The sequence below is a fragment of the Lissotriton helveticus genome, chromosome 1_1, assembly GCF_964261635.1.
Source record: "Lissotriton helveticus chromosome 1_1, aLisHel1.1, whole genome shotgun sequence".
Classification (NCBI taxonomy): domain Eukaryota; kingdom Metazoa; phylum Chordata; class Amphibia; order Caudata; family Salamandridae; genus Lissotriton; species Lissotriton helveticus.
In genome coordinates this window covers 1,443,556,487-1,443,582,191 of record NC_136057.1, presented here as the reverse complement: position 1 = coordinate 1,443,582,191, position 25,705 = coordinate 1,443,556,487, and the positions used below count along the sequence as shown (strand labels likewise).

The 25,705-nt window shown below is 48.8% G+C and overlaps 1 protein-coding gene across 1 annotated transcript in view; it reads left to right on the top strand.

The window, feature by feature from the left end:
* LOC144773298 (uncharacterized) overlaps positions 1-25,705 on the top strand; it is a 247,026-nt gene that overhangs the window by 159,143 nt on the left and 62,178 nt on the right. The window contains exons 13-15 of the mRNA XM_078658242.1: positions 10,354-10,478; positions 21,408-21,633; positions 22,184-22,319. Coding sequence (XP_078514368.1) covers positions 10,354-10,478; positions 21,408-21,633; positions 22,184-22,319 — 487 coding nt within the window. The remainder of the gene's footprint in view (positions 1-10,353; positions 10,479-21,407; positions 21,634-22,183; positions 22,320-25,705) is intronic.

Below are 25,705 nucleotides of genomic sequence, written 5' to 3'. Positions count from 1 at the left end.
TGTCTCCTTAGCTGTTTGATCTGCAAATGCGTTTCTCCTTCCCACATCATCAGTTATTGCCTTGTGGGCGCTGCACTTCACTATTGCTAACTTCTTGGGGAGTGTCAGAGGTGACAAAAGCCTGTGTATCAATGGGCAGTTCTGCATCTTTAACCCATGTGAAGTCAGGAGTCCTCTCTCCGCCCAGAGCCATCCAATATTGTGGGCAACTCCAAAGAAATACTGACTGTCATTATAAATATTGACAGTCAGTACCTCACTCAACTCACAAGCTCGAAGAAGGGCAACTAACTCCGCAGCTTGGGCCAATTGATAGGGAACTCGTGATGTCTTGAATACTGTGTGGAGGGTAGTAATGGCATATGCTGCAGTTGTTGTGCCATCCGGTAATTTGAAACAATAACTATCGACATATAGCTCCCCTTGAGGTTCAGATAGGGGAACATCAGTCAGTTCTACCCGTCCCTTCGTCTCCTCTTCAGTCCGAAAAATACAATCATGCACCTCTATTTCCTCACTTTCAGAAGGGAGGGGTAGTAACGTGGCTGGGTTCAGGGTGGCACATCTTTTGATGCTGACGTGTGGTGCGAGTAGGGTCAGCTCATAGCCAGTCAGACGTGCACTTGTAAGGTGCTGCGTCTTTGTCCTGTTCAAAAGTGTTTTCACAGCATGAGGTATGTAACTGTGGGATTGGTGTCAAGGACGAGCCCTGCCGATTATCGGATAGAGACAGCCGCAAACGCTCTGAGACAGCTCGGGAGGGCTCTTGCGACGTTGTCAAGCAGAGCAGAAAAATAAGAACACAGCCTCTGCTTACCTCCAAAGGCTTGTGTTAAGACAGAAACCGTGCAACCAGCTATCTTGTGTGCATACGCCACGAACGGCTTCTGGTAGTCAGGCGTACCAAGCACAGGCGCAGAGCAAAGGGCGACCTTTAATTGCTCGAAAGCTTGTTGACATTCAGATGTCTAAGGCAAGTTTCATGCACATCTTTAGTGGTTAGCTGCAGCAGCGGTTTTGTTAGTAAAGAAAAGTACGGGACCCAGTGCCGACAATACGAAGTAATGCCAATGAGAGCTCACACATCCTGCTGAGTCTTAGGGATGGGCATTTTGACAATAGCACTAATGCGTTCAGATGTTAGTTTCCTTCCCTCCTTCGACAGTAGGTGACCTAGATAGGTGACCTCCTGTCAACAATATTAGAATTTTAAAAGGGACACTTTATGTTCGTGATGAGCCAAATGTAGCAACAATTTAACCGTTGCATCTTTGCATCTTCAGTGTCGGAAGCGATCAAGAGATCGTCCACGTACTGCAGTAATACATTACCTGGGGGAAGTGTGAGGGAATCTAATTGGCCTTTTAAAGCTTGACTATATATGCTATGGCATTCAGTATAGCCCTGAGTGGTCGACAGAATCTAAAGCTTATGCCGGCCAGGGTGAAGCCAAACAGGTGGCTGCTCTCTGGATGAATAGGAATACTAAAGAAAGCATTTTTCAAAGCAATAACAGAAAAGAACTTTGCAGAGGAAGGAATCATTGTCAGAAGGGCAGTGATATCGGGGACAACTGAGAACTAAGTGACCACGATCTTATTAACCTCACGCAAATCAATCACAAATCGCTAGACATCAGGATGATCAGCAGACGAACCCGAGGGTGTCCTCTAAAGAATGGGAAGACTGGGGCTATTACACACGTTTGCAGTTGTCTCCTCAGCAACCCCAGACTTCATTAGGCCCTCTATAATCTGCAATAGAGCTCGCTCCCCTGTTTGTGGTATTTTGTACAGGGGAATACGAGTCAGAACAGCGTTGTTCTTGACTTTAATAGAGAAGGGGGTATCTGTAACAGCCCTACATCTGTATCGCCTGTAGGCCCCAACGTGGGCGGCACATCTTTGAATTCAGCAGGGGGAGGCACATCCTTGGACAAACACTGCTTGGAACTAACCACATTAGGACCCATCGTCATATAGACAACTGCTGAGGAACAATAAATTGTGGCGTACAATTTCTTCAACAAATCCAATCCCATGAAATTCTCACCGCAATTGGACGTCAGTAAAAATGGCGAATCAACTGTAAAGGGACCAATGGTCAGGACAAGGGGCTTGGATATGGAGCTCTCAACCAATACACCAGAAAAGCCTACTGAAGCATTATTATGGCCAGACAGGGCTGCCCCGGGGACCAGTGAATGATAAACAGAGCTATTCATTGCGCCTGTATCCACCAAAAATTGCTTAGCTGAACCCTGCAAGTCAGTAGTAACATAAGGTCTGCACTGATCTACTGGTATCTGAACTGGTCCCTCCCCCGGTTCCTGGCTGCCCTAACCATGAGATAACTCGGTCACTTCATCCAAATCGTAGTCATCATGATAGTGCTGACGCCCCCGAGGGTCATCGAAATAGGTCCGATCAGAGCGACCCTGCTGTTTCTCATTTTCCTGTCCTCTGTAATGACCACCTGCTCCACGACCCCGTCCACGAGAACCCTGTCCTCACTGCACTAGTGTCCCTCCTCCTTACAATATCCACACTGATTCGGCCCCACAGGCACAGTATTTTTGCTAGTGAGGGGCAGCTGCCGGGCCAGACCAATGCTGCATCTTCTACCGTTCCCTTAAGATGCCTGCTGCATCAACACCTTCGTCTCCTAAACTCCTTATTTTTCTTCTCCACCTTTTCCTTCTCTTCATTCTCTCTATGCTCATAATACTGTGCCATACTTAATATCACTGATGGGGATGGAGGTAGTCCAAGTGCTCTCCAAAGCCTGCAACCGAGTCGTGATCTCGGGAAACATGTTCGTAACGAATCTGTTAACGAACAATCGGATACCTCCCTCCAACAACAAGTCCTGTCCACTGAAATCCAAAAACATACCTTCCAACCTAGTAAAAAAATTCAGATACACTGTCATCTTTCTTCTGACGATATGCTGTTAACTTGTCCCAATCTACTCTTCTAGGTGGAGTTAGAGAGTGCATGTAGGTAAAAATTCGACCTGGCAAAGCTAGTATCTCAGCATTAGGCTTCTCACCAGGCTTCCATTCTTCATCCCATGCCCTTATCTCATCCCAAGTGCCACCCAACTCCACAACATGGTCTTCTGTATGCTCCTGCTGCCAAATATCAATGGGCACCAATAAACCGAAAAAATCTCAATGTCTGTGAACGTCATTAACGTCGACGACGCAGCCTCTGTTAATTCGTTATAATATGCAGTTGGATTTTTCCTAGGGTCGGGTAACTGAGTCTTAAGAGACAAAACCTCACTCCTTTTCCAAGGAGTATGAACCCATTGTTCATGGAAGCGGGCCTCTACTCGCAGTCTGACTACAGCATCATGCTGATCTTGCAGCTCTGGTATCTCAGGGTGGAAAATAGGATGTACTTCCCTCATCGGAAACTGGGACACTGTTGTCGGGCTCTTCTGATGCAACCTGCCTCGGTATCCAATCAACGTTGCAACATTACTAAAACGTTGTTATGGGCCATGTCAGCAGCAAACACACTCTCCCGGATGTCTTAAATGATTTGGGGTGTGACACCATTGAAACACTGTTCCCACAACCCAATCAGAGTAGCCAACATACGCTTGAGGGCTTGCTGCTATACAAATGTTTCATACTCTTTAACACACTCCACACATCTTCCACACTGTAAATCGGACTCCGGGCTCACTGGGCAGCCTGATTAGCTACCATCTTTTGATTTGCATCTCCCACATCACACCGAATCGACACCTGCCCCTTTCGCTCCCGTGAAGTTGCCCAGTCCCCATCATCCAGTCCATGCACCGAGATATGGGGAGAGCACAACAGTCGAAGGGGCAGGCACCAGAGTTATTAATGACTGTGTCGTAGATGTAAGCCATGGAGAGAGGGAAAAAGTTGGAACAATAGGCGTAGCAAGGAGACCTGCAGTTGCTGCAGGCGATGCAGGTAAAGCCGAAGAAGAAACGAAAGGCGCTGTAGCCGAGGCAGCCAGGTCAATAGCAGGAGAACCAGAGGCAGGGGCAGGAGAGGCAGAGGACTGGGGCTGTGGGACAGCAGGATATATTCTCTGCGGAGCATATGGAGGCGGAGGTCGGGTATCTAACAGGTCCTCTACAAATGTATCGCCTTCTTCTCTGGCAACATAGGATTTGTCACATTGCAACCTAAACTTTCTATTAGCATTTTCTATACCTTGTCTATTTTCTCTCTATCATACGCTACTGCTTTCTGTGTCACTGTCTGCATTCTCCCTATTCGGGCCTCTTTTTCTGCCTTCATGCGCCTCTGCTTAGCTTCCTCTGCCATACCTAGAGATAATCAAACATCGACTGCCTACTTCATTTTGCAAATAATGTATCCTGCAGAAAATTTAATTTTTGCTTATCAAAGGTACCTGTTAGCGGCCACTGCAACTCAACATTGTCCCTCGTATATTTGTGCCATAGTGTACTAAACATAATAAGGCCAAGGCTGTGCTTAACATACATATCAACGTTTGGGGTGCCTTCTGGAGGCGCAGGCTGCCTTCCAATCGTGCGTCTGCGGAACAACATGGCACCCCAAACAACACAACTTGCACCAGCAGGGCATCTTAAAAAGAAGCAAGGTCACTATTCGTGCCAGACGAATAGTTTGCAGATATCTTTTGAAAGATCGGTCCTCGGACCGTATCAAACAAGAAAACCCAAGCATCAGTCCTTAAACTGCACCACGAAACAATTCAGAGTAGACACCATAAAACCAAGAAACCAGCCAAATCCCAGGCATTTTCAAAAGCAAGCCAAATCCATTATGTTGCCTGGCAGAGCATCCGCAGACACTCTGTACCCAAATCGGTCCACAGACCTACCAAGTCCAATCAAATGGTCTACAGACCATGCCAAATATTATTTGAAAGGGCGCCATATTCACAAATAACCAAAGCAAACTCACCTGGTGCACACTGGTCGAACAAATGTATTCCCCACTGCCGACTCTTTGGTCCAACCGATCAGATCCAAGGGCCCGATTCACAGAATGAACTTAAGACAAAATCCTTAACTTACTACTTTTGGTATTCACCGAATGCACGTACTACTTTTGGTATTCACAGAATGGATTTACGACTACTAACTTTACGTCCGCACTCGGGCCGAAAATTCCGACCCGGAGGTGGAGCTTGCGGCCCGGAGGTGGAGCTTACGGCTTGAAGGCGGAGCTTCCGGCTCAGAGGTGGTGATTTAGCCATTGCTGAAATCTCCACCTCTGGGCCGGAAGCTCCACCTCCGGGCCGCAAGCTCCGCCTCCAAGCCGGAAGCTCTGCCTCCGGGCCGGAATTTCCAGCCCGAGTGCGGACGTAAAGTTAGTAGTCGTAAATCCATTCTGTGAATACCAAAAGTAGTAAGTGCATTTTGTGAATACCAAAAGTAGTAAGTTTAGGATTTTGTCTTAAGTTAGTTCTGTGAATCGGGCCCCAAGGGTTTCACCTTCTCAGGACCGCAGTCGGGATGACCACTGCGCGAGGCACCGCCCGATCAGACAGGCGAGGCAACTGCAAGTGCTAAGCACTATCGTGCAGGGATCCCCAATCCACCCATCCGACCCGAAGTGGCCCCCGTCCTCCTCACCTGTCTGCGGGCGGGGATGGGTCAGCCCAATGGAGTCCCTGTTTGGGTGCCAACTGAAGGAAGTGACCCGAATAGGGTCACTTGTGACCACCTATCGGCCTTCCGTACCAAATGAAAAGTTGGTCAGACAGTAGAGAATATAAACCAAAATTATTTATTAGTATTGCGCTGCAGTGGAACCCAGTCTGACCATCCTCCCGAGATGGCTGCCGAGGGACTGACTCCCCCAAACATAACATCAGATATTATACATTTCCAATTCCCTAAAAACACACCCAGGCTGGAAAATTCCAGTCCAGGTCCTAGCAAACAAAGGAGGCACAGAAGGATGAGCTACGGTCCAGCGACCAGGTACATGCTATCTCTGCTTCAAGGTTACTGTGCCAGTGTCCACCATTCTAGAAGGTGGGAACACGCCTATCTAACAGCAAAGGTATGCCATAATAGAGAGTACATTCATTAGTCCAGCGGAACTCGGCCTTGGAGAAATAAAAACTAATATGCATCAAGGCAGTTTTCTGCTGAGGCAAGCAGAATGAGGCAGAAGCTTAGCTTCGATCATAGAACAAAATGGCGGCTACTAATAAATTGGTGCCATGAATGCTAACTTAATACAGAATGAAGCATGAGCAATAGGACAATAACATTTTCAATTCTAACAGAATGCAATCTTATAGTATAGATCAAGTGAAAAAGAACCACACAAAGTATTTATAATAATATGTATTTATTATATAATACTCTTTAACACGTAGAAATATCTCCTACCCCGAGATATGCACAATGCACCCAATACTTTAGCAAAGAAACACAGTATAGCACGAAATACACAGTGGACCCCAGGGGGGACCAAATCATATACTAAGAAAGTGGTATAAGAACCACGACTCAGGTCAAGATAGTGTCAAGAGGACATAGAAGTGCTGGGGTCCCAAGGAACCACCCAAGGTGAGTAGATAGGGACCCCAAGGGGAGCATGTGCAGTGTGGGAGCACAACTGCATGCTCCGTAAAACTTAAGGCGTAAGTCGGGGTTGGATTGTTTAAGATTAAGGACCCTTACCAGTGGACCCCGAAGAAACCCCCTGGAATACAGAAGGTTGGAGAGCCACCCAAACCCGTGGATACCCTAGTACCCACATTCCCTACATGAAGGAAGCCGGGTGCATACATGGGAACCAGTGTCGGAAACCATCAAACCCAATGGAGGACTTCAGGAAAGTGCTGCTACTGACAAAGGAGAAAGTGTTTGGTGGAATCAGAAGGTGGATTCAAGATGAGAGGTACCTGCAAGCAGAGGGGACAGTGCCTATGTCACTCAGGAGTGACCAGGAGACATGGAAGACAAATGCCCTCCGATGTCAGGTGTTGCAGGATGGGTGACGATGACCATGACTCTGCAGCTGTGAGGACCAGGCGATGCTGAGGAGGACCAGGAGCCATGCACGAGCTGTCCCACGAAGGATATCGAGTACTAAGGGGTCGATGTCCGGCGGGAGCACCTACAAGCCTTGGCAAATGCAACCAGTGCAGGAAGGGAAGAATGAGCAACGTCAGAACCTGCAAGGTGCAGGGAACTCACCACAAGCAGGGGAGTCGGGGCAGGCCCAAGCAATCAGAGAGTCTAAAAGAAATAACAGTGACCCTCAAGTGGACCCAAAGGCTGGAGGCACTAGAATCGCCAGAGGACCTCAAGCAGCTCCCCAAAAGATGCAGGCCACAATGCACACAATGTGGTGTGGGTGAAGATTCTAGTCACTGGAGGTGCTCTTGGTTGGGGCTACTTGGAGCCCAACGATCTTCTTGGAAAGAAGTCAACAAGCCTTTGTAACTGCAAGTTGACAAAGTGCACAGGGCTTTGGTTATTGCAACCCCCACAAGGGATACTGGCCTCAAACTTGATAAGAGGGCATAGCAGGCCTCAGGAGTTGTGGAAAAAAACACCACCTATGTTGCAGAGCCTTTGGAGTCTGGAGGAGCTAAGGATCAGCACCCCGGTCGACTTAGTTACTGTGCCTGTGAATGCTGGGGAGTGACTCCTTCACTCCAAGGGAGATTCCTTCAAGTGTCTTTGATGCTTCACAGGCCTTGGAAGGTTCCTGTATGAGCACAGGCACAGACGATGCAGCAGACTGGAAGGGAGACAAAGTCAGGCCCAATAAAGTACATCAAAGTCCAGAGTGCCCAGACTATTGAAGAAGTGGTGTCTGATCTGATTCTTATCCCACGCCGAATCTAGGGACCTACACCCAGGTAAGCCGTTAAGTACCCTAGGGAAAGGGTTGGGAAGATTCAGGGGACCCTCCCAGGGGACGGTCTGGACAAGGGAGAGGTTACTCCCATGTCCTGTGTCCAGTTTCACACCAGAGCAGGAGCCAACGGCTCCCAGGACTGGTTTGAACTGGACTATACACAGGGGCACCAAATGTGCCCCTCATGCAGACTGAGTGGCTCTGCCAAGCAAACCCACCCCACCCCAATACACAAAATCCTGTCTGGGAGATGGTCACACCTCTCTGTGACAGGATGCATATTGTTCTGCCTTCCCCTGCTCGAGCTTAGCTCAGCAGCAGGAGGGCAGAATCGTGTGTCTGGTCGGCAGCAACCATTTTGTGCTGTTCTGGTCAAGAAGGCTGGTACCGGTAACACTGGGAGCCTATCGGAGGGCTCTCCCAGTGCTTTGAATTATACTTCCTACACCATTTACGGTGTGAGGATATGATTCCAATGTGTTTGATACCAAACATGATAGGATTTGTTTCAGCCAATTTCGAGACGGTCATCGCGTAATTACCTGGTGCCCCTCTAAATAGTATATGGCTGCTTCCCTGACAACCTGTGAGAATGGACTCCATAGGCTGTGTCAGGCTCCGCCTACCAGATTCTTTGGGATTGTACTGATGCTATAAGGGGTCCACCTCTCGACGGCCCCAAAGTCTGAAAGTATGAATATACAGACTGTTGGGATAGTCAAGCGAGGGAAGGAAAGGATTGGAACAGCAGGGAGGGAGATCTGTGAGAAACAACAAAAGACACAAGGAACACAATATAAGTATCTGTTGAATATAACACTGTCTGGATCCCCGTTATCTCCCTGTATGGTGTTCTAACTATTCTTCTTCCTACCTGTAAAGGAAAATACTGTTGTTTTTTGGAGGCAAGGAGAGAGGAGGGCGATACAGGGTTCTTACAAACTATAATGGGGGAACCAAGGAACATACATGAATGGCAATCTTTTATCCCGATAGCATATGTATATACATTACTTTGGCTCTGCTACATACCCAGAAATTCTGTGTGATATCTGAAGTTTGTCAAGTCTTCACTGCTAAGACACCCTAAAACGCCTCTCTCCTGTGATAGGATATATATATAAACAATATTGAGAATAAATCATAAATCAGCAGCTGACACGGTTAATGCTTCTTAACAAGGCTGCAGCAAGACAAAGTCACAAGATTCCATTATATCCCCCAAAAGTAAGTGTAGATTTGGGCATCCACAACCAGAAGGACTGACCTGTACTCCGTGGTCAAAACACTGAAAAGAAATGAGCCCAGAATTCACCGTGAAATATAAGTACAAAACGTTCCCCGCAAGAGACTAAAACCAAACGTCTCAACCAACGGGGAACTTGAAGGCTCGCAGAAATCTCCCCCGCAATGAGACGGCAGATTGCCTGTCTCCTCCAACGGGAAGAGTGAACTCGCTCAGCCGAGAGAGTTCTCCAGTAATGAACAGAGGGTCTCTGCAACAATTGCACCGCAAGGCGTACCTCACGCAAGGCGACGGACAGCACACAGACGATTTACAGGAATACAGCGTATCCCCCTACGAACCAAGATACGGGAACCGTACTCTTACCGCCACTTCATATGCTGCAGAATTCCGATCAGGATTTCACCAAAGGAATTATCGGCACCGCGATAACTTCCTGATTGTCTTTTGTTTCCGCATGCACGTTTCCTGGCGCACGTACAACGTGCGTCCTCTAGCATGCTGGGAAACGTAGTTTTTTCCACCGTAGATACTTCCGGGTTTGCGCGATATCAGTCAGCGCCTTACCGGATGCCTAAACCCTGACAGGCTGCAGGGGTGTCCTGCTCATGCAGGGGCACCCTCTCACCTAGAACCAAGTACACTGCCTTCAGGATTTCACAGGCCTGCTAGAGGGGTGATTAAGAGGTTTTAATTGCAGTTACTCTAGATATAGGAAACCTATATCTTTAGTAAGTGAGACTAGCACCAACTTACACAGGCTGCAATGGCAAGCCTGTAGTTCCAATTTGAATGGTCTCTCATAGGCGGCATAATATGTGCTTCAGCCCATGGGAGACCTCTGGGTACATGAGCACCATATAGTAGGTACTTATAAGGGTACCCCAGTATCCAATCTGGGAGTGTACCAAAGTATTGAACATTAAACTTTGGGGAGAAAGCAGATAGGCTGGGGGTCTGATTAACAGAATCCCAGTCAGACTAGTCAAATACAGGTTGGCACCAGGCAAAAAGTGGGGGTAACCATGCAGAAGGATCCTGCCTTCCTACACATGGCATTTAATTATTTTTGTAATCTGATCAGCAAAATAGGATGCTCTTTGTACATAATGAAGAAAAATCTGCTTGTATATGTGTATGTTAAAGCTGCAAATGCCTTGTAGTGCTATTTCTGTCCTTGTAGTTGTAGGGCCCAACTGCAGGCTCGCGGCCTTCTGACCTCTTGTTTCTGCTCTTCCAGTACCTCGTGGATTGCAGGCTGGAGAAGCACTGGCAGGGTGCCCTGGAAGACATTCTCTCGCAGACCCCTCTGCCGGCGAACCCCTACCCGAGCCTGGTGTCAGCTTTCAGGAAGGCCTCCCTGAGGTGAGAGCGCTAGCCACGACGGAGAGGTCGGGGAAGGGACAGTTCTCTGTGTAGACTATGGGGAGGGGACAACTCTAGGTGGAGACTAAGTGAATAGGCCAGCTCTCTGTGGAGATGTAGGGAAGAGTACAGCTCTCTGTGGAGACTGAGGGAGAGGACAGCACTCTGAGGAGACTAAGGGGAGAAGACAGCTCTCTGCGGAGACTCAAGGGAGAGGACAGCTCTCTGCGGAGACTAAGGGGAGAGGACAGCTCTATGCAGAGATTCAGGGGAGAGGACAGCTCTATGCAAAAACTGAGGGGAGAGGGCAGCTCCCTGCAGAGACTAAAGGGAGAGGACAGCTCTCTGCGGAGACTCAGGGGAGAGGACAGCTCCCTGCGGAAACTGAGGGGAGAGGACAGCTCACTGCGAAGACTGAGGGGAGAGGACAGCTCTCTGCAAAGACTGAGGGGAGAGGACAACTCTAGGTAAAGACAGAGGAAAGAGGACAGCTCCCTGCAAAGACTGAGGGGAGAGGACAGCTCTAGGTGGAGACTGAGGAAAGAGGACAGCTCTCTGCGGAGACTGAGGGGAGAGGACAACTCTAGGTAAAGACAGAGGAAAGAGGACCGCTCTCTGCGGAGACTGAAGGAAGAGGGCAACTCTAGGTGCAGACTAAGTTAATAAGGCAGCTCTCTGTGGAGATGTAGGGAAGAGTACAGCTCTCTGTGGAGTCTGAGGGGAGAGGATAGCACTCTGAAGATACAGCTCTCTGGGGAGACTGAGGGGGGGGGCAGCTCTCTGCGGAGACTCAGGGGAGAGGACAGCTCTCTGTGGAAACTGAAGAGAGAGGACAGCTCTCTGCGGAAACTGATGAGAGAGGACAGCTCTCTGTGGAGATGTAGGGAAGAGTACACCTCTCTGTGGAGACTATGGGGAGAGGACAGCACTCTGAAGATACTGAGCGGAGAGTGCAGCTCTCTGGGGAGACTGAGGGGGAGGACAGCTCTCTGCGGAAACTGATGAGAGAGGACAGCTCTCTGTGGAAACTGAAGAGAGAGGACAGCTCTCTGTGGAAACTGAGGAGAGAGGACAGCTCTCTGCGGAAACTGAGGGGAGAGGACAGCTCTCTGCAGAAACTGAGGGGAGAGGACAGCTCTAGGTGAAGACTGAGGAAAGAGGACAGCTCTCTGCGTAGACTCAAGAGAGACGACAGCTCCCTGCAGAGACTGAGGGGAGAGGACAGCTCTCTGCGGAAACTGAGGGGAGAGGACAGCTCTCTGTGGAAACTGAGGAGAGAGGACAGCTCTCTGCGGAAACTGAGGGGAGAGGACAGCTCTCTGCAGAAACTGAGGGGAGAGGACAGCTCTAGGTGAAGACTGAGGAAAGAGGACAGCTCTCTGCGTAGACTCAAGAGAGACGACAGCTCCCTGCAGAGACTGAGGGGAGAGGACAGCTCTCTGCGGAAACTGAGGGGAGAGGACAGCTCTCTGTGGAAACTGAGGAGAGAGGACAGCTCTCTGCGGAAACTGAGGGGAGAGGACAGCTCTCTGCGAAGACTAAGGGGAGAGGACAGCTCTAGGTGGAGACTGAGGAAAGAGGACAGCTCTCTGCGTAGACTCAAGAGAGACGACAGCTCCCTGCAGAGACTGAGGGAGAGGACAGCTCTCTGCGGAGACTCAGGGGAGAGGACAGCTCCCTGCGGAAACTGAGGAGAGAGGACAGCTCTCTGCGGAAACTGAGGGGAGAGGACAGCTCTCTGCAGAAACTGAGGGGAGAGGACAGCTCTCTGCGAAGACTAAGGGGAGAGGACAGCTCTAGGTGGAGACTGAGGAAAGAGGACAGCTCTCTGCGCAGACTCAAGAGAGACGACAGCTCCCTGCAGAGACTGAGGGGAGAGGACAGCTCTCTGCGGAAACTGAGGGAAGAGGACAGCTCCCTGCGGAGACTGAGGGGACAGGACAGCTCTCTGCAAAGACTGAGGGGAGAGGACAACTCTAGGTAAAGACAGAGGAAAGAGGACAGCTCTCTGAGGAGACTTAGGGGAGAGGACAGATCCCTGCAAAGACTGAGGGGAGAGGACAACTCTAGGTAAAGACAGAGGAAAGAGGACAGCTCTCTGCGAAGACTGAGGGCAGAGGACAACTCTAGGTGGAGACTGAGGAAAGAGGACAGCTCTCTGTGGAGACTTAGGGGAGAGGACAGCTCTCTGTGGAGAATGAGGGGAGAGGACAGCTCTCTGCATAAACTGAGGGGAGAGGACAGCTCTCTGCGGAAACTGAGGGGAGAGGACAGCTCTCTGCGGAAACTGAGGGGAGAGGACAGCTCTCTGCATAAACTGAGGGGAGAGTACAACTCTGTGGAGACTGAGGGAAGTGAACAACTCTAGGTGGAGACCGAGGGGAGAGTACAGCTCTGTGGAGACTGAGGGAAGAGTACAGGAGACTGAGGAGAGAGTACAGCTCTCTGTAGAGACTGAGTGAAGATAGCTCTCTGCGGAGAATGAGGGGAGAGGACAACTCACTGCGGAGACTGAGGGGAGAGGAAAACTCTCTGTGGAGACTTAGGGGAGTGTACAACTCCCTTCGGAGACTGAGGGAAGAGTACAGCTCTCTGTGGAGACTGAGGGGAGAAGACAGCTCCCTGTGGAGACTGAGGGGAGAGGGCAGCTCTCTATATAAACTGAGGGGGGAGTACAGCTGTGTGTGGAGACTGAGGGGAGAGGACAGCTCTCTGTGGAGACTGAGGGGAGAGGGCAGCTCTCTACATAAACTGAGGGGGGAGTACAGCTGTGTGTGGAGACTGAGGGGAGAGGACAGCTCTCTGTGGAGACTGAGGGGAGAGGGCAGCTCTCTACATAAACTGAGGGGGGTACAGCTCTGTGTGGAGACTAAGGGGAGAGGACAGGTCTCTGAAGCGTCTCAGGGGAGAATACAGCTCTCTATGGAGACTATGGGAAGAGGAAAGCTCTCTGTGTAGGCGGAGGTGAGCATTCTATTGCGGAAACTCTACCTGACTATAACTCAAAATGTCTGCACACGTAAAACTCTTGCTCATAAAATTACTCGGGATCGCGCCTCCATGGTTCATCAAATGTATTTAGGTTCAAATAGACTTGTTACTTAAGTAGCAGATAGCCAGCTTTGCAGATTCCCTGTCCAGAGAGCCAGAGAAATACCGGCCTTGTAAGAAAGCATTAAGTGTTTTATACTCGTGTCTCTGAAATTGAATATTAGAACAGGTGAGCCAGTGAAGGAGTTTATTCTGAAATATATGTCTAAGTCCCTTTTAACAATGGATAAGATATGTGTTTAATGTATATCTTGAAAACAATAGCATAAGACGGGGGTGTTTAAGTCCAAAAAGGGCTGGGGCCCTACCAGATTTCTGACTACACTATTGAGCTCAATTGAGGATTGCAGGAGATATAGCATTATTGAGAGGCTGCTAGTCAAGCGCTCAGCTCCTGTTTTATCTGCATTTGAATTTTCCCTTGTGTCCGATCCCCCCTGCACCTGCACCACATTTTAATAATTATTTCAGGAATCTTTCAAAAAACGGAATAATTTTAAAATTGAGTTAGAATTCTCCAATTGAACGCTCCTACCCTCGTTAAGGCTGAGAATTCATTTCTCTCAGTCCACGATCCCTGGGTGCTTGTTTAGACCAGGTCCCGGGCTCGATCCCGTTTTGGCGGCCATCTTAGGTGGGGTCACATTAGAAGAGCGGTCTAGTCGCCCTATAAAAGGAGGGCTTAGCTACCAGACCAGAGATAGAGCATTATTGAGAGGCTGCTAGTCGAGCGCTCAGCTCCTGTTTTATCTGCATTTGAATTTTCCCTTGTGTCCGATCCCCCCCTGCACCTGCACCACATTTTAATAATTATTTCAGGAATCTTTCAAAAAACGGAATAATTTTAAAATTGAGTTAGAATTCTCCAATTGAACGCTCCTACCCTCGTTTGGGCTGAGAATTCATTTCTCTCGGTCCACGATCCCTGGGTGCTTGTTTAGACCAGGTCCCGGGCTCGATCCCGTTTTGGCGGCCATCTTAGGTGGGGTCACATTAGAAGAGCGGTCTAGTCGCCCTATAAAAGGAGGGCTTAGCTACCAGACCAGAGATAGAGCATTATTGAGAGGCTGCTAGTCGAGCGCTCAGCTCCTGTTTTATCTGCATTTGAATTTTCCCTTGTGTCCGATCCCCCCCTGCACCACATTTTAATAATTATTTCAGGAATCTTTCAAAAAACGGAATAATTTTAAAATTGAGTTAGAATTCTCCAATTGAACTCTCCTACCCTCGTTTGGGCTGAGAATTCATTTCTCTCGGTCCACGATCCCTGGGTGCTTGTTTAGACCAGGTCCCGGGCTCGATCCCGTTTTGGCGGCCATCTTAGGTGGGGTCACATTAGAAGAGCGGTCTAGTCGCCCTATAAAAATAGTCCCTTATGGCTCCGCGCAGCGGACGCGTGCAGTGGACGCGCCGGAGTTTCGCCAGAGTCAAGCCCGTCTGTGCCCGTCCGGGCCCAGACGGGACCAGGGCCAGTGGTTATGCCCGACTCGAGCCCCCTTCAAGCCACATCGGTCAGGTACACAATGGATGAGCTTTATTCCTATAGAACACCGAAGTATGCTACATGTTGTTATATTGCTAAAGGTGGAAAACGTTTTAGGGGATGCAGAGTCTGCCAACTGCATCTTGGAGCAACTACCCCCACTACCCTGCGTCGTCTTGCCCTGCTGAATTGCAGATCCCTTCCCTGCCACGCTACGGAGATTAACTCCCTACTCCTGGACCACAAGGTTGATGCCTTGTTTCTCACTGAGACTTGGCTATCTGACGCCTCGGGTCCGGACGTGGTTACAGCGCTGGCGCCGGGATATCTGATCTACCATCTTGACAGAGGCGCAGGGAGGGGGGGGGGGCTTGGCCATCATCTATAGGGAATCACTGGGCTGCAAAGCATGGGAGGCAGGGGTGAAAGATTGTGAGAGCTGCCAATTCTCCCTTAAATTCTCCCCTACCTGCACGCTGACAGGTCTCCTAGTTTATCGTCCACCTGGGAGTGTGGGGGAGTTTACATCTTCGCTTATGGAAACTACCACTCTCCTGGCCTCGGCTTCGGCCAACTTTATTCTGTTGGGAGATCTCAACTGCCATTTTGATGAGGTAACTGACCCTATGGCAACTAATTTGATGAGCGAGCTGACTGCCCTGGAGATGAATCTGATTAACACCGGGCCCACACATGTTAAAGGGCACCTTTTGGACCCGTTCTTTACGAACATGATGGGTTTATCAGCTATGCCCCCTCTCGTTCTTCCCTGGTCTGACCACTCACTGATCATGGCAAACTGGGAGATAAAGGAAGATGATACCCTCCCACCCAGGAAATTTAGAATAGACAGGGCATGGTCAAGGCTCCCGGTAGAGGCCTGGAAGGCCCGGTTGGAGGGCTCCCAGCCCGAGAAAGGTCAGGATCCAGTGACTGCAGACGCTATGATGAGGAAATGGCTGACCAACGCAGTGGACCATGTGCTTCCACTCAAGAAGATGCTTATTAGGGATAAGAGAGTGGGGTCCGCCCCATGGTATTCCCCAGAGCTTAGAACCCTGAGAAAGAACTGTAAACGGGCGGAAAGACTATGGAGGAAGAACCCGGAGATAGAGAGCAGGGAAAAATACCGTAGGGAATTAAGGACGTATAAACTTGCTATACGCGCTGCAAAGACCTCCTTTTTTGGGGAGAGAGTGAGCCATGCTGCGTCCTCATCCAGGGAAGCCTTTCTAGTGATGAAGGAGCTTCTTAAACCACCGGATCCCATTCTTGTTCACGACAGACCACAGGAAAAATGTCTGGAATTGGCCACTTGCTTTAAAGATAAAATTGATACCATTATTAGTTCTCTCCCCCCGGTGATGGGAACCCCGACCCCGTCTGAGGACCTAAGCATGTCGGAAAATCTATTGACGTCTTTTGGCCCCGTAACCTCAGGCGAAGTACTGAAGGTCCTCGGGAGCTTGAAGAGTGGCTCGCCTCGAGACCCAGTCCCAATGCGGTATTTAAAGCAGGCTGCCCCATCGATAGGAGAGCCTTTGACCGATTTGGTCAATCTCTCCTTCGCTCATGGCTCGGTACCGCCGGACTGGAAGAGCGCAGTCGTTAAAGCGCTTCTGAAGAAGCCTGGCTTAGATCCACAGAACCTAGCCAATTTCAGGCCCATCTCCTTGCTACCAGGGATTAGTAAGGTTGCCGAGAAACTTGTTAATCGCCAACTGTCCAACTTTCTCGAGGAGAATGGCCGGTTGAGGGACTCCCAGACAGGATTCCGACCGGGTCATGGAACCGACACGGCTCTGCTAGCAGTTGTAGAGGAGGCCAGAAGCACTTTGGATACAGGGGGGTCAGTGGCAGTGATCCTCCTGGACCTAAGTGCGGCCTTCGATACTGTCAACCATGGAGTGTTGACACAACGCCTAGCAGAGTCAGGTGTCACAGGAGTGGCCCTGGAATGGCTGGCCTCTTTTCTGGAGGGGCGGACCTTCGAGGTTTGGGAAGGCAACGCGAAATCTCCTCCCCTTCCGCTTCACTGTGGGGTGCCTCAGGGCTCATCTCTGAGCCCCACGTTATTTAACGTGTATATGGCACCCCTGGAGGGTGTGGTGTCTCCGTTTGGCTTTAAGACCATAAGCTATGCGGATGACACTCAGCTAGTGGTGGGTCTGACACAGCTGGAGAAACAGCCTGAAACGCTCCACTCATGCCTAAGAGAGGTGTTTGACTGGATGACCAGGTCATCGCTCAAATTGAACGGCTCAAAAACTGAGCTGATGATCTTGGGTCACTCAAGTTTTGCCCTCTCGCCGAGCAGCTGGCCCAACTGTATGGGCACTCCGCCTGACCCAAAGAAGGAGATTAAGAGCCTGGGGGTCTGGCTGGAGCCTGATCTGTCCTTTAGGACACACGCCAAGAAGATCGCTGGCGTGTGTTATGGACTGCTCCGATCGGCCCGTAAGGTCCTCCCCCTCTTACCTGAATTTTCCCGGAAGCTGTTAGTCCAAGGTCTGGTCATCTCACGCCTGGACTACAGTAATGCACTCTTTCTTGGAGCACCGGAAGCAACGTTCAAAATCCTGCAACAAGTGCAGAACGCGGCAGCCAGGCTGCTGCGGAACGTTCCGGCCAGGCAATCAGCCAGGCCCGCTCTAAAGGCACTCCATTGGCTCCCGGTCAAAGAGAGAGTGACCTTCAAGGCCCTCTGTATTGCTCACAAGAGCATTCAGGGGAAAGGACCTGCTATTCTGAAGGACATGATTCGGCCCTATAAGCCCACTAGAGCCTTACGCTCCGATAATAAACACCTCCTTCAGATAAAGAGAATTAGGAGAGCCCGTTCAGGTGGCAGGAGCTTTTCTGTTCATACTGCACACGCCTGGAACTCCCTCCCACTCTCACTACGCTCTGAACCAAACCTGCTCAGGTTTCGGAAACATCTTAAAACTTATCTATTTCCAGAATAATTCCAGATCTGTTCTGCTCCACACAGGTAGCTTGTTCTGATTCTCTATAAGCACTGGGATGCCTCTGGGTAACCGTGCGCGGTACAAAATTCGTTAATAATAATAATAATAATATATGCATGTTATGCGGGTTTCTTGAATCTGAGGTGGACCCAGCCATCCTGCACCTGCGTTGAGTGCCTTGGATTTGGGATGAAGGGTTCATGTACTTTTTGCAATGTTCACCAATCCTCACTGCTCAAGTAGGGGTGCTGGGGAGGCAGCAGCACCCTCAAAATAACCATGCTCGAGTCCAGAAGGTGAATCATCACAAAGATACTTTTACATTTTGTATCTTGTCACAGAGGTCAAATGGCAGACAATATCTTCTGAAACATTGCTGCATATTCTTTTAACATGGAGACTGGAGCTTGCTTTTCTTTCTCTGACCGCAGAGTTAGAGGATTTTAGAAAGTGAACTATGGGACATTGTTACTGGGGTACGGGGAGAGTAAAATGAAAGGCTATAGGTTGTCATTTTTTTCTAACATACAGCAAAACTTGTAAAGTAACAGTACACATAATACAAAATAACAGCAGTCAAGAAAACACAAATGAAGCTCTTCCTTTGTAATTCTGAAGCACGATGGAAACAAAGATTTTAATAGGATCAAAACAAAGCCACATACTTTAGTGATATCTAAATGATAAATGTTTGTGGAAGCCAAATTTCCACACATTGGGGCCGATTATGATAGAGGATTTTCCGCCTCCTCCGGGGCGGAAAAAGCCACCTCCGGCCCGGAGGAGGCGGAAAATCCTCTGCGGAGTTACCAAAGACCCACCGCCGCATTACGATGGCTGGTGGGTCTTGGATTCTGTCCGCTGCTTTTCCGCCGCGGTCGGATTACAACCGCGGCGGAAAAGCTCTCCTTTGGCTGGCAGTGTCTATCAGACACCGTCAGCCAAATTAGGAAGCATTAGTAAACATGCTTTTCCGCGGCGGTTTTTCCGCCGTGGAAAAGCATGTCTACTTTTGCTTTTGGGGGCCCGTTGCGGGCCCCCAGGGCGTAGGCGGGTGGGGGGTGCACATGAGGGGTACCTATGGTACCCCCCAGCATTTACATGCACAAAGCGGCAGGCACCGCACGGTGCCTGCCGCTTTGTGCATGTAAATGTTACACATGCACTTTTAACATTGCGGTGGGTGCTGCTTGAAGCAGCAACCGCCGCAATGTTAAATATCCAGGATGTGACCGCCAGGGTGGCGGTCACATCCTGATTTGCATGGAGGGACCTCCGCAGTCCATGCGGACGGTCCCTCCACCTCTGGGATGGCGGACGGACGCAAGTCCGTCCGCCATCCTAATCGGCCCCATTATCTTTTGTGCCTGTATAGTTTTATCAGCAAAACTGCATGTCTCTGTAAATTTAGTAGTCATTTCAATGGAAAATGTGCCGTCAGTAAATGGCATGGCAGTGCTACCACACAATGCTTTAGTAATACATTTGTGACGGTGTGCTCTAAAATGCCCCACCAGCTACATTCCACACCTGTAGCACTCATCCTGAATGAACCTGGCTCATTTGCTACACTTGCTCTTTCTTTGATGCTTGTATTTTTTTACAATCCCTTTGCTTTAGTAATGTAACATTGATAGCAGCACCCCCACCCTGAAAATTGGTCCAAAACCACTGCTGTACATGGATAGGAACGCTTGTCCACCTTCAGCGAGTTCATGCATCGCCGTTGTCTTTTTTTGTGGTAAACTTGACCATTTTGCTACTTCCATTTTTGGTAAATCCTAGCTGCCAGTTTTTTTGTTGTAGACTCTAATTGTTTTGGGGATTACGTGGGTTTTAGAGAGACACACACATTAAAACACTCCTTTCATCTGATGCAGAGGTCTCATACGACCGCCTCTGGCCCCATTCTGACCTGGCACCCATTTGTCTCACTAGTGGAATCTTCAAAGGCAATCTATAGAGGTTTCCCTTTCATGTGAAAGTCAATGGCTGGCATTTGTCTACTCACATCCCTTCTGATGTCCCCTCTCCTCCCTGATCTAATTTCTCAGACCCTTTCTACCCTTAGGGCCCTATTTACAAATTGCATTTTGTAGTGTGTTTAGCAATACTACAATAGTACTACTCATGTACTACGAAATGCTATAAACAATCCTCAGTGCAGAGGCCTATGTCTCAGCCTCTCCTAGATTTCAGTCCAGAGATCTCTTCCATGACTGCCGAGATGGATGCACACATATGCCTTTGTTTTAGCAGTAAATGTGGAAGGGATGAGGGAGTGCTTGGAAAAGAGGGGATACCTATGAGTAAATGAGAGGGGTTTAGGGAGGAGTGAGGAGGGGTTAATGGAAGGGTTGGGATGTGGTTACGGAGGGACATGCGAGCACCCACAAATACATAATCCCATTCCAATTCCCAAACGGCACTTCTAAATTTACTACAGCCAAAAGGAACCCAAAACAGTTGTAATGTTCTCCCTCTCAGACCTGGACTAAGTCCAACACCACCCATGGCCACTTACAGGTACTGCTGCACCCTGCCATTGAAAATATTGGCGGCAGGGACTTAATATAAACCTGGAGCAAATTTATTGTATTTAAATTCATTTAAAAATAAATGTACTTTAAGTTTTAAAAATGCATCCATTTAGATTAGTTCAACGAATAATTTTTTTGCAATTTTACTACATTTTTAAATTATATCTTTCAAAAATAATTTTAATTTCAATTTAATTCAGTATATTTGAATTAATTAAATCGTTAAATCAAAATTAAGCTAATAGTGCTTTAGCATTTTTTATTTTGTTCTACATTCAAAATAAATATATAAAATTAATTTGCATTGGTATGTAATATTACATTATTTTTTTACTTTTTTTTTAAGTTTAATTTTTTTTCTATATTTCCCTTTACTTTATAATAAGGAGGTCTTCACTCTGCAGAGATTGCGGCCTATGTGTGAAAAAATACTACTAGTAACTTTACACCCATAAGATGAGCCACTCCTAAATTCAGGGGACGGAGACATGCAAATTTACAATTGTAAATGGTGAATAGCCAAACGTAGTACATTTAGTACAAAGTGTGATGGTGCATTTGCCCCTGTAAAAATTAGTCTCATGTAAATTTACCCTTGTGGATAAGCTCATTTGTCTCTGTGTTCGCCTGGCCTCCCCTCGCTTTCTCTGTTCTTCTTCTCGGTCTTCCCTCCATCTTCCTCTCTTGCATTGTCTCTTCCTTTGCTGTCCTCCTGACTTCTCGTTCCTCTTCTCTGTCTCCCAGCTCTTCTCCCTCGTCTCTGGCCTCTGCTGGTGTCCACATCTCCTCTCTCTGTGGTCCCCCCTCTCCTGTCTTGTGCTCCCTCCTCGCATCGTCTCTCAGAGGCGATCACTTTTAACTTCTCGTCTCTCCACCACGTCTTTAGAATGGATCTCTGGGGCCAGTCGGATGAAGACATCCTGAAACGTGTGTTCCAGACCCCCTGTCACCCCCTGGAAGGACAGAAGAATCTCTATGCGCTGCAGGGTGCTGTGGGGTTTGGGCTTCGTAGCGCTGTATGCGCCCAAAATACCAAACTCCTGGAAACTGCCCTTCGCAGCTGGGGCCTGCTGAAAAACACCAGCTGGGAGCCAAGGCTGGGTGCGTTTAAGGTGGGTAGCAGATCATGGAGGGGGTGAAATATGGGGGCAGGCACGGTCCAGAGTGGGCAAAGGCAGGCCTAGTGGGCGAGAGGAAAGGTACAGATATGTGCAGTGGGTTTAGGGGCACATATGAGGTTATAGTTGGAAGGGGCACACCTGGGAGCAAAGAGGGCGGGACAGGCATGGTGGGAGTGTGGCAAGGGGCTTCTCCTGGTTAGGGAGGTTGAGTGGAATTAGACAAACATGGAAATGAAGAGAGTGGAAAGGGGCAAATATAAGGTGGAAAATGACATTAGTGGGCAGGATCAGAAGGGGTGGAAATGGGCATTGTGAATTAGGGCATCGGGGAGGGGAGGGTAGGTACCTCTATAATGAAAGGGTGAAAAGGATCATGTTATGGGGCTGTGATAATAGGTAATAGAAGCAGCGTGTCAAGTGGCAGACGTGAAAGAATGTAAAGGGGCATACGTATAATATAAGGGGCTTCCATCCTGCCCTCTTCATCCGTTCGAACTTGCAGTGCATGCTTGTCAATGATTGGGAAATGTTTACTTTTCAGGTGACGGTGACCTCTGCCCTGCACAGACCAGGGGCCCTGGATCATTTTCTCAACGCTGTGGAAATGACAGAATTCTGCTCTCTGCAGGGACCCCCGGGGTGCCAGCTGGAAGCCCTGCAGATCTATTCCAGGCTTGGTAAATCTGAGATGTACTGCAGGCTGAATAAACCGGATATGACTGAAGAAAATGTGTATAGATCACAGGGTCCCAGGTGTAATCTCTGGAGGAAGGGGCGTAACGTTGTTTCCTGTATCCCTTGCGGTTCCTTGGGGTAGGGGTGCGCCTTTCAGCCCAAGGACTATACATTTCTGTGTGACATGGGAGCCTCAGGGACCCCTCACCACATTCAACGGGGGTCTTCTTTTTTTAGATGTGTGAGTGAAGATTCTAGGAGGTGTGCGCAGAGGTCCCCCGACTATATATGTGTACATATGTGGTATTTATACAGTGGGAACCTATCCCAAAGGCACCGGAGTGCTGCAGTGTCAAAGGCAAAGATGCAGTCAACCACTGTTTGGAGAGCGTCACTTCATCAGCAGGAGAAGAGGAGTGGTGGGGGTACTGTAAGTGCGCAGGTCGGTTTGGGCGGTCGCCTTAGGACGGCCAAACCAACATGCATACTTACATTTCTCCAACCCAGCTGTGTTGCACATCCGGGTAGAGAAATGGCACAGGCTCCTTGTGCCTGAGCGAGCATCAATTCAGCCAACTCAGGCCAATCACAGCGCTGCTCTCATGCTGGTACCAGCATGAAGCAGAGCCGTGATTGGCCCATGGGAGCCTTTGCAGTGCTTAATTACACAAGAAGGGGGACGGGGAGCAATGAGAAGAACAGGTCCAGTTGGCGTGCTCCCAAGGTTAACCTTATTGTTACATATGGGTTATTGTTCCTAAAGGGAAAGGAGGAAAAACAGGCCTATTATGCTCGCTAGGTAGGACTGTGGGTGACTTACTCACAGGATAGGTTGGAGGTAGAGCAGTGTGGAGGTGGGGGAATTCCTCCTTTTGGAAAAAGTGCTCTCCCACACCCATGCGAGTTACATGCTTCATCATCAGGCGTTGCTCCTGGTGGGGGTGGCGCTGCAGTTCCCCACGGGCTCCGCGAGAGGGCTCTTTGTCAAAGGTTTTTTCAGGAGTAACGCTGCAGTTGTGAGTGCGGGTGTGTAGGGGGAAGATTTATGGTGAGTGGATAAAATCACCACACTGGTACCCTATAGAACCTTTATTCAAGGGACCATGTGGTGAAGTTAAAACTAATGACAAAGAAGGCCCCTAGGGATAATATATCTGAGAGGTAAGTGTTTTCCTACTGTTCTGTTTGTCAAATAGGTAAAAAAAAAAGTGATAACAGTGAGTGTGAGTGTTATGTCGACATGTTTCATGCCTTTAAAGGGTCCCTAGTGGATCTTGTGGCATTTCTTCAGGACCGTGCTAGAAGTGCATAAAGGTTTAAAAATAGGAATCTGAGATGGCGGCGACACCCAGTATTCCTATGGTACCTCTAGTTAGAGTTATTTATGGTGTCAATGCACCCACGTCACCCGTTCTTCCCGTTCAGACGAGCGGGTGCGATGCATATGTGGAAGTAACATCCACAGCCCGTACCGGCATTCTAGCAGCGGCGGGCAGGTAATAGGGTGCTATTTTAGGGGAGGCACCGTAAGTATCTTCCTTCTGGTTCCTCACATCTAAAAAAGGTAACATCTTGGGCTTTACCGCATTTGCAAAACTGATTTGCCCCTTTCACTTACAGATACCCTTTCCTACTCCGCACTCCAAAAGCTGGTGAGGCCAACCAGTTGTAATAGTGGGGTAGGATATACATGTCATTATATGTTTGTGAGTGTGTATGTGTATTACATTACTAGACAAGGATCATTTACTCATTAAGGAGTTTTCTCTCTGCAAAAAAATGGATAAAGACTAGTATGTTTGTAATGGACTGCTCCACTTGCCACGGCTCCCACGTCACTTTTATAGACATCACAGATGTATGTCAATCGGAATGCTAAACACTTTGGGTGTGGTGCACACACCAGCACGCCCCTCTGCCACACAGCTATTGTGTGTGGAGGTGATCTCATCCTCGCAATGTGCATATGCCTTGGGCTCATAGATTGCGGAGTAAATGAGCACTATACAGCTGGGTATCGGCGTTAGAGGTATGAATGAGTCAGCATGCCTCTTTGCCCACATTGACTGCAACTGTCATAAGCACTATTTTAATTTGGTGACAATAAGTGCTACATTTCTCCTTCTATAACATGTTATTTTCCCTATTTTCACTTTCTTCTATTACATTTTGGATCGAGAATCTCATAAGGACGTTCCTTTAGGTGCATTGACACCATAAATTACTCTAACTAGAGGTGCCGTAGGAATACTGGGTGTCGCCATCTCAGATTCCTATTTTTAAACCTTTATGCACTTCTAGCACAGTCCTGAAGAAACACCACAGGAACCACTAGGGAAAATGGCGTGAAACATGTCGACCTCACACTCACTGTTATCACTTTTTTTCACCTATTTGACAAACAGAATAGAAGGAAAACTCTTACCCTCAAATATATTATCTCTAGAAGCCTTCTGTGTCATTAGTTTTAACCTTACCACATAGACCCTCGAATAAAGGTTCTATAGGGTACCATTGTGGTGATTTTATCCACTCACCTTTTTTCTTCCTCTCCACACACCCGCACTCACAACTGCGGAGTTACTTCTGAAAAGAACTTCAACAAAGAACCCTCTTGCAGGGCCCGTAGGGGACTGCAGCGCCACCCTCACGAGGAGCAACACCCGATGATGAAGCATGACACCCTCCTGGGTGTGTGAGGGCACTTTTTTCAACAGGAAGAATTCCCCCACCTCCACACTACTCTATCTCCAACTTATTCTGTGAGTAAGTCACCCACAGTCCTAGCTAGCGAGCATAATAGGCCTGCTTTTTCTCCCTTCCCTTTAGGAACAGTTACCCATATGTGACAATAAGCCTGTGCAGTGCACCAGTGTCGATAGAGGAGCACCAAGGTGGCGACCACAGCAGCAGATAAGTGAGTTAATTTATTACTTACCCCCTACCCCGCACATTCACGTTGCCCCATCACTTCCAAATTGGAGCAGCCACCTCTGTCGGTATGTAACATTCTTTACTGAGGTGTCAAATCAAATTAAATCAGTTGTTTGTAAAGCACGACTACTCACCCGTAAGGGTCTCAAGGCGCTGGGGTGTGGGGGGGTTCGCAGGTTCCAGTCCATCAAGGAGAGGGTCTGTCGAAGAGCCAGGGTTTGAGGTTTCTTGCGAAGATGGGGAGCAATGTTATCTGTCTGAGGTGGAGTGGAAGGTCGTTCCAGGCACTGGCCTCGTGGAAGGAGAAGGAGCGGCCTCCCGAACTGGTCTTTCTGGTGCAGGGGACCACGGTGTAGGAGAGCTGGGCTGATCGTAGGGTCCTTTGGGGTGCGTGGAATTTGAGTCGGCTGTTCAGGTATGCTGGTCCGGTGTAGTGGGGGGCCTTGTGAGCGTG